General features: G+C 44.3%; 1 protein-coding gene across 1 annotated transcript; it reads left to right on the forward strand.

The window, feature by feature from the left end:
• The first annotated feature begins 427 nt into the window (after positions 1–427).
• Positions 428–3,318, forward strand: LOC124674984. Its single transcript, XM_047211040.1, has 3 exons — positions 428–657; positions 1,539–1,829; positions 2,518–3,318. Exons 2-3 carry the CDS (start codon positions 1,571–1,573, stop codon positions 3,132–3,134), a joined length of 876 nt encoding a protein of 291 aa, XP_047066996.1. The 5' UTR covers positions 428–657; positions 1,539–1,570; the 3' UTR covers positions 3,135–3,318.
• The last annotated feature ends 5,944 nt before the right edge of the window (positions 3,319–9,262 follow it).

The following is a 9,262-nucleotide window of genomic DNA, read 5'->3' on the forward strand; positions in this document are numbered from 1 at the left end:
TAGAAATAGTATATTACCCCCGTTCCATAAAACAATGCATATGTTTTTAGTCAAGAGTCAACACCTTGTAAGTTTGACCAATCTTATGGATATAAATATAAAGATTTACAATACCAAGTCAATATCAGTAGATCAACCATAGAATAATCTCCACCATAGAACATTTTCATAGTCTAAGTTCACTACTGTAAATATTTATATTTTTATCCATTAGCTTAATCAAATTTCCAAGATGTTGATTTTCTACTACTACTAGTTATTTGGAACGGAGCTGTCAAATTAGCTATTTTTATCCGTGGGCCGAAAGCATGGGCTTCTTGGGCTTCTTTCAGCGGGCAGCAGAATGGGCTGAAGGACAACGAAATATTGTAATTGAGCTGGTCCAACGTGCGAATAAAAAAGGAAGAAGCAAAGCAGCGTTGATGAATTCTCCATTGCTGATGAGTTGAGGTAACTTCCCGAACATCCCTTTGCTTTACCCCCGTTTCGTGCTTTCCTCTCTTCCCTCCGGCGCGCGCAAGCACTTTGTCCACTACTTCACGGAAATTCCCCACGACTTCTATACCTACACGGCGCGGCGCTCGCCCTCCGGTGCAATCTTCCTAGCAATTCCCATTCCTCCGCCTCCCAGCGCCCCGCGAAGCTTCGTCGCGCCAGGTACGCAATTCCCCTCCCGCTTCCTCCAATTCCCTGAAAATTCCATGGAAAATCCGCATAGTTTGCGCATTCTTGGCGGTCATGGCAGCCTGTAGGGTAGTTTCTGGGATTTGGGCGGCCCGATTGGAAATGTTCCCCGGGGCTGAAATGGTCGCGACTGCCACCACCAGGCGTATAAATTTGGGACGTGTTTGTGTTAGCAGAATCATTACCACCAAACCCTAGAAATCTTATCACCTGCGGCCGAATTCTGTTTCTTTTTTCCTCCCTCTCTCTCTTGGTTCTGATTTCTGAAATTAGGATGTCTCAATTGGATTTTACAACCCGGGGCAGGGATTTAGTCCAACGACCTGCAAGGTGGTTTCTTGATTATTCTCTCATTGGGATTAGTGGGGAGAATTTATCCCAATTGCAGCTGAGGGAAACTCAAATTGCTTGCTTGGATCGTGCTGCTGGGAAGGAGAATCTGATTGGATTTCTCCCCAAGTTGCCTTTCGATGGAGAGGCTGCTGCCCGCAAGCTATCTTTACCAAGCTTAGCAACCCAAGAAAAGTATCTTGTTCAGAGGAAAGCATACCCATTCAAGAGATGGAGAAGAGTAGGAAGGGGATTACGAGACAACCCATTAGATCTGGATGTCGATTTTTTGGTGCTAGCAACTGGCTACTCATTAGGATTAGTGCCCAATACTATACACCAAAGGCCATTAAGGCCCAGCTTTATTGCAAGAATATGTCGAATGGGGTCCGAGGTATCTGGACAATGGAACAGGAAAAGGTTTAGGGTGAAGGATTTTGCTTCGGGCGGCGTAGGGCGCAGGAAACACTGCAACAAGGGAGAGGCTTTCTTTTGTGAATCTTACCCAGTAACATTTAATGCAGGTGAAGCTTTTAGCAACAGCAGGCTTAAGATAATGTCGATGGTTTACGATGGGTATCAAAGTGACGATCGGCAAAGTGAGGAGGTTCAATCAGTGTACAAAAAGGTCGGTGGCGGTGATGGGGAAATAAGAGGCTTTTTCAATTTGGATGAAGCTGAAGAGCAAAGTGAAGAAAATGAGTGGAGTTGGGTACCCCAAGAGAACGATTCTCTTGCTGAATCAATCTCTTCACTTGACAAAACACAAGAAGTTCTTGAAAGATTCTTCAAGAAAAATGAAGCTTTTGAAATGGGTAAGTTATTTTCTTCTGCAACAATATTATGCGCACTCTTTTTAGTTTTAATTTGGGCTATTGGTAGTAATCGATACTAGTAGTTACCTTTACCCCCTTGTGCTCCTGAACCACAATAGACAATCTATGATAGCTTGAAGTGTCTAGTGCATTGGTGAATGCTTAAAACCTTCACTATCTGCTTGAACTTGAGCTTTGCCTAGCAGCACCAGCTGGCCCTGAAAACATGACTTAACAAAATTTCAGATTCCATATCATATCTGCTGATATTTAGTGGGCAGCTGACTACTGCTAATTTAACCATAGAAGAAGATACTTATGTTCTGATGAATCACTTAACTTCACTCCTGGTACTTTTATTTTCAATAAGCGACGATGAAGGTTCCTGTCCGTATTATGAATCCTTGCATATCAGTCAGAGGGTTTTCTATATAACAATTTTTTTTCTAAGAGCTTTCCATATCATAGTTAAGTTTATGAGTTACACAAATGGTAATGCATGCACTTCCTAAAGTTTTCTAGTTCATGTTCTGATGAATCACTTACCTCCAATTGTTCTGCCTGTCCATGCGATTTCATGATTGCTACAATGTTCTGATATCTCTAGTGTTTCATTCTTCTATTTATTGTGTATGCTTGCGTTCAACTGGCTGTAACAAGTGGTTTTTTTTTCTGCCTGTTTGTTCAGAGACGCAGAGATTGTCAGAACTTGGCTTGGACTTTGTGGCTGATGACAAGAGAGATGTAGATGTTGTCGATGTATTAGGAATGGATCGAAAGATGAAACATCTCGAGCAGAAACTGAAAGAAGCGTCAGATACTATCACAGAGAAGGATTCAAGACTGTCCGAGCTTCAATTACTTATCGATGACGCACTTGCACGAACGCCGCAAACGGCGCTCATCAACATCGATCAGTTGGAAACAGAGCTTGAGGGCCACCTACAGGGGAAAATAGAAGCCGAGATCCAGTGTCTGGTCATGATGAAAGCGAGGCAAAGCTGGCAAGTCAGGGCGGAGGACCAGGTCACCTTGTGTGAGCACAAGCTCTCCGCCGCGGAAGACACAAAAATGCTGCTCAAGCTACAAGACACCGAGAAGAAGATCCTGATGCTTAAGGAGCAGGTGGACAGACTAGAGGCCCACGAGAAGGAGCTCTCTATGACGACGGAGGTCCTGAGGGTGCAGAGCAAGACCTTCAAAATCGGCCTCTTCGGCCTCCTTCAGCTGATAATGTTGTGCGTCTCCTTGAAGATGTTCTTTGCGCAGGACTCGGCCCGCTTTGGTGATGTCGTACCAACATGATGGATGGATGGATGGTGTAGTCAGTGTCAAGCCTGTAAATTAAGGTTGATTGGTTTGTGTTGTTTAGTTCTAATTTCCAGTTAACAGTGAAGCTGATGTAGGTTTGTGATGTGTGTACGTCTGAAACTACTGTAAATTATGTATGTGCATATATATAGATTTAGGTTTGTCTGACTAAAGGTTATTCGCTGTTCGCGTCAACTGATCAGCGGCGTCAGGGACAGTTTCCTTCAGTGTTCGTAGCTGGAAAAGAAAATTCTTCGTTTCTGGCAGTAGGATCTGAGGCCCTGGTTTGACTTCCCTTGAAGGTTCCAGTAATGGGCCTCTTGCTACGGTCCGTCATTTCTTTCAATTTAGATGTCTGATCGGCCGTTGATTGTTCACTCTAAATACAGGCAGCGAGCGCATTCTTTTCCCTGCTCCGTTGGAGGAGCAAAAGAAAGAAACAAATTATGCAGTGACTGTGAGCACGAATGCCGTACTCCATCATCCAGAATACTAGTACGCAAGGGATGGACCAAGTCAGAAAACCACGAGGAGCGCATACCTGCTAACTGGGAGGGCAAGGAGGACTACAAATCTAAATGCCAATAACTGTCTCTAAAGTTAGTTGATTTTTAAGGTTTTAAACTAGCCGGTGTATATGACTAACCTTCATCCTGCATAAGATGAAAACACACTGATTTTTTGAAAGGGACTCGTAATGTGTTCGGTTCCAGAACCAAGTGGAATGGAACGGAACTATTCCGCACCTAGAGCTAATTTTTATATTCGGTTGTGGAATGGAATGGAATCGAGTGGTTCTTCGAAAGGGAATATTCTCCTCATACGCGGAATACACCCATTCCACCAAATGTGGTTCTTCGAAAGGAGATTGGTGGGGTTTGGTGGTTGGGAGGGGGTGCTCCAATGGTGCGGTGGCGGTCGTCGTCATCGCCTTCCTGTTGCCCTCCGGCCACCCTAGACCACCGGGGGATGGTGTGTCTCGGTTTTTGTTCCAGCAGGTCTGGTGTGGAACCACTGGACTCCCTGACCTACAGGGACGCTGGCGGGCTCGATAGGGTGTTTGCGAAAGCAATGCAAGGCGTTTGCCATTACCGGCGACGACGACGTCCTTGGACGCCGTTCACCTTCTTGGAGGCGTGGCCATGACACACATCTTGTCGCCGGTTGCCTGCCCTTGGGCTTTGTCTGCTACCCTAGTTACTAGTGATCCATCCGAACTCCTCCTCGAAACCCCTTTCGTTGAGGCCATGCGTCAGGCAGTACTCGGCTCCATATAGACGGTGTGTCTCCCCTTTGCGCGACCATTCCCGAGCCTAGGGTGGCTGTCTGTGGGTGCGTTGTGGCTGGAGGCATCCCGGTGTTCCTCAACAGCTGGTGGTTTGTCTTGATGGCATGCGCTGAAACTTAGGCGTTCTCTTGGGGTCGGTGCCGAAGCCTCCGCGAAAGCACCGCACAGCTGGTCTGTGCCGACAACGATGACGCTCGTGAGCGCCATTTTCCTTCCTGGAGGCGCTGTCATGAAGCTTCACCCTTCGAGCTCTGGAGTTTCGCCGAATTCACTAGCGTAGTTAGCCAGTTCTCGGGGTGTCGGTGGTCCTCTGTTTGACAGGCTGCTCAGTGTGCTAGTCCTGCATGGTTCAGATCCGCGGAGTGGCGTCTCGGGGCTTGGGGCCTCAAGCTGAGCCGCCGGTGTTTTGCTGAAGTCTTGTGCGCTCTCGGAGATCTTGTAGTTTAGGGCCTGGTCCTGGTCTGCTTGTTCCTTTGTGATAGGCTTTAGCTCTTCACCACTTGGGCTTGTATCTCTAGCTGGTATCCCCAGTTTTTTCTTTTCTCTTCTTTTTCTTTGTCGCGTGCTACCTTGTAATCCTGGCCGGTTGATGGCTTTGTTAATTCAAAGCTGGGCTCATCGAGCCTTCTGTTTAAAAAAAACTAATGCAGCCATAAAATGATTAGACGTTGTTAATTACGATTTTTAGATTAAAAATGACCATTTTCCAATGTTAATTACGATTTTGAGACAAAAGATTAAAGTTTAACCTCATTCCGTTTTGCTCTCCAATTCCCCCAACCGAAAAAACGATGTTAATTACAATTCTGAGATTTAAAAGGCCATTAGACGTTATTAATTATGATTTTGAGATTAAAAGGTCATTTGCTATTGTTAATTACGATTTTGAGATAAAAGATTAGTTTAACCTTATTCCGTTCTGCTCTCCAATTCCTCTAACCGAACAAAAAAGGTACTATTCCGTTCCTTGTTTTTGTCCAAACCAAACGTGGGAATGGAACCATTTCATTTCTCTGGAGCGGAACCATTCCATTTCATTCCACGTTGTTTCAGAACCGAACACACCGTAAAGGATGATCCGAACACACCGTAAAGGATGATCTTCTTCACCCGGCATATTCTGTGACACTAGGTGCAGATTAATTCGTTCTAAGACGAACATGGGCTGATCCCCACTGATTTATAGTATCAATCACAAGGAACAAATACAACATATATATGAACATATGAACATAAGTATAAGTACATAATAACAAAAGATTCAGTCGTCTTACGAAGAACCTCGTGAGTGGTATACAGGATGAGTAGTTTGCATGTGGTTTTGTTTGATTTTTTTTGGGTTTTGATCACGTCCATCAACATACCCCTACATGTCTTGTATGTAGACTTTTTTTTTTGTCTAATATGAATAGGCGGAGCTCCTGCCAGATTCGCCCTTTATCAAAAAAATCCCCTGGATGCATGTTGGGTGTGAGCGTTGAGTGGAGCTAGCGGAATACATTGGTGAAAAAGACCTGGGCATAGCATGAGATTTACACTAACTATGACCTTATCCGCACATTCAATATGTATGTTGTGACGCAGCTCATTTCTCCCCTCTCCCCTCTCGTGAGTGTACAGTACTTTGAGAGACGCCTCAGCAAACCGGGCCAACCCCGAGTCCTCTCCGGCGGCGCTGCCGGCCGGAGATGGCAAAGGGAAGGCACCGGAGTAGTAGGTAGGTTTAGTTTTAAGGTTTTCGGCGATCTGCCGGTAGTATGGAGTAGGGCACAAGATCTCTGGGATCGGATCCGGTGCATCCTGGATGGATGGTTCTTCCTCGTTGAGCTCCGGCGGCCGGAGATGGCGAGCTCACTCGCTCCAGGGATCTCCGCAAATAAGATCCTTTCTTGCTGCTTTGTGATTTCTCATGTGCTATTGCATTGGTTTCCTCCTCTGGCCGGCCATGGAGGCGAGGGGAAGAGGAAACCGACTGCTACCTCGACGGGATCTGGAGGCAGCCGGGGGTCATCTTCTTCCCTGGCGTCTCGGCGCGGCGCCAGGCAATCGCAGACGAGATCTTTCACTGTGCTCAAAAGGTGGGAGATGGTGAAACTCTCCGTTGCTGCGAGGCCCCCTCTAAATAAGCGTCTATGCCTCCTCTTCTCTGGAGGTCAACCAGCTCCGATGCTCCTCTTGGCCGGCCCCGGTGGCGAGGGAGAAGAGCAGGCGGTGGTTGGTCTGGCTACCAAACAGAGGAGGTGCCATGGGAGTCCTTGCGCAGTGACCGTCGTCGTCGCCGCGATCTTCGGCCGTTCGAGCGGCCTAATCTCAACCTCCGCAACGGAGGTCTTTGGATCCGTCGCCGGAGCTCGCCACGCCCAGGAAACCAAGTGGTTCATCCCCGTTTTCCTTGGTGTAGCTGGCGGCGGGATCCAATCGTCGGAGAAGAGCTTGCGAGCAGTCTCGCTCTCTGATCTCGGCTGCAAAGCCTCGAGGTCGCCGGCGATCTGGTGGTGGAGTGCCCGTTGTCCTTGATTGCTTTTTCCAATCTTCTTACAGGGTGTTTTCTGCAAAAAAAAGAGGCCTTATCTTCAAATAACAGGTTCATTAGGGCAAGTGATGTAAGGGGCCTCTTTGTAATTTTGTACCTGCCACGTGGTTGAATATAAGCTCCCTGAGGTCTTCCGGACCTCGGTACTGTTCAAAAAAATATATGTATGTTGTGCTCACTAAGACCGATTTGATGTCCACCAAATTGTATGTAGGCCAATAAGTAACCAAAAGAAATTAGCCAAACAAAATTTGCTAGAAAGAAATTGACTTTCTTTCGGTCAAGAGGACAAAATTTCCTTTTTATCCATTCATTGGCATGCTTCACACGACATTACCTTTACATGTCTTGTGATATTTGCGGAACAAACTATGTACTTCTTACTTTATTACATTATGTAGATGCTTGTGGTCCCTCAATTTGATAGGAGGTGTAGTGTTTATAGAATTGATGCACTAGCCAACTTAACTAAACGTCCGAACTAATGAAGAGGGGCTAGGCAATATATTTATTTCAACACTCCCCACATATCTAGGCTATTTTAGTTCTTAGCACAGTTTGATGCAGGCGGAAAAATCTTTTTTTATTTTATTATTACGTATACCATATAGAATTGATGCACTCGCCAATGCAAGCAAAAACTCAAACTAATGAAGAAAGGATAGGAAATATATTTATGTCAATAGTGTTTTGTTTGTTCGATCATATCGCCATGTGGAACCACATTATGTTTGGCAATAATAAATTCTACTTATGTACATGTTTTGCAAGCTATGTCGTAGATGATTAGTTGGGCTACTGAATGATATATGGAGTCTATACATGATTTCACATGGTTATGTGGCGTTATCCCATTAGGTTGTTTTGCACACTATGTAATAGATGATTAGTAGGGTAGTCTGGACCCACGGGTAGAGGTTAAGATAGCTTCTCTTCCTTTATTATAAATAGGAACACCTAATTATTTTCCGCGAGACAACGCAACTAGTAATACTCAACATCAGGTGCTCCCAAATGAAACAAAGGAAATATGCATCTTGGGCAACAAATCTAACCAATGTGCTGGATGTTTTTGGACATTATTATCATTGAGGATTTTTTTGTCACACTCGAACACCATGGGTCTAGGGATCGAGGTAAGATCAAGCAATGTCTTTAGCTACATATATTTCTACTTACTCTAATATAAAATTTACACCAGATCTTATTCTTTATTATGTGTTTCACTGATGTATACTCTTCATTTCCGTTCAACCTTTTTGGCAAATAAATGTCATTTCAAAGTCGTTCCTCTGAATGGAAAATGTAAAGCACTACACAAAGTTCAAACGATTAGATTCTTCCTTAATATTTTGCGCCATGATGGAAGCCATTTCACTTTTGTTTTTAAATACTCCACATTCCACTCCTTCAAGCCATGATACAAGAATTTACATGCATACCCTTGCAACCGTTAATCATGTTTGTGCATGTGAGAAATGGCGAGTTCTCGAAGTTACGGTTGCTTCATGAAGCAGAAGCTAGAGTAACCACACACACACACACACACACACACACACACACACACAATATCTACAAATACGTGGAGAAAATACTTTTTGAGAATAACATTTGTATTGATTGAAGGCGAGTAACCCTGTGAGACAAATGTTTGTATAAGATCATGTCGATGAGTCAATCACAAAGCTGAAACATATGTCTTTCCTCTTCACGGCTGCCAACCATCCCACCATAGTATTGCACTTCTATCATACCAAAACCTTCAAACAATCAATATGGGAAAAAATAAGTGATTTATCGACCAACCAACTCACACTGGACAAAATTAATATGTAGACCTTTCGTGCCCGATTATCAATGAGATCCTAAAAGACACACTTCCTTAGTGCCATATTGACTCTTTGAAGATTCAGATTTCATATAAATGCAAATCATATGGTTAGATGGTTGGCAATCTCGAATTGTCTTTAACGAAAGACATATGCTTTAAATTTGTGGTTAATCAAATGACTTTTGGTTTTATGCATAGAGTCTCACTAGGCTACCTACAGTTAACAAATACAATTGTTGTTTTCTAAATGGTGTTCATATATGGTATGTGTTTGGTACGACTAGCTGCAAGCGCATCCCACTTTGCACGTGCGCAAACACAATTTTTTTTTTTTTTTTTTTGATAAAGGATGCTCTATTACTTTGAGGAAGCAATTACATCCAGCCTCTGCACAACCAGGGTGCACACAGCCGTTTTATGAGTCTTTTTGGTCCATAAAAGGTCTAACTTAAAAAAAAGGAAACTAGGCG

This window comes from Lolium rigidum, chromosome 7, assembly GCF_022539505.1.
Source record: "Lolium rigidum isolate FL_2022 chromosome 7, APGP_CSIRO_Lrig_0.1, whole genome shotgun sequence".
In the NCBI taxonomy this organism is placed as follows: domain Eukaryota; kingdom Viridiplantae; phylum Streptophyta; class Magnoliopsida; order Poales; family Poaceae; genus Lolium; species Lolium rigidum.

What these genes read in the sequence shown, in the direction of transcription:
- LOC124674984 (XM_047211040.1), top strand. Translation starts at nt 1,571, where the DNA reads ATGTCGATGGTTTACGATGGGTATCAAAGTGACGATCGGCAAAGTGAG. An exon ending in AAATGAAGCTTTTGAAATGG is followed by an intron (nt 1,830 to 2,517) that starts GTAAGTTATTTT and finishes CTGTTTGTTCAG; the next exon opens with AGACGCAGAGATTGTCAGAA.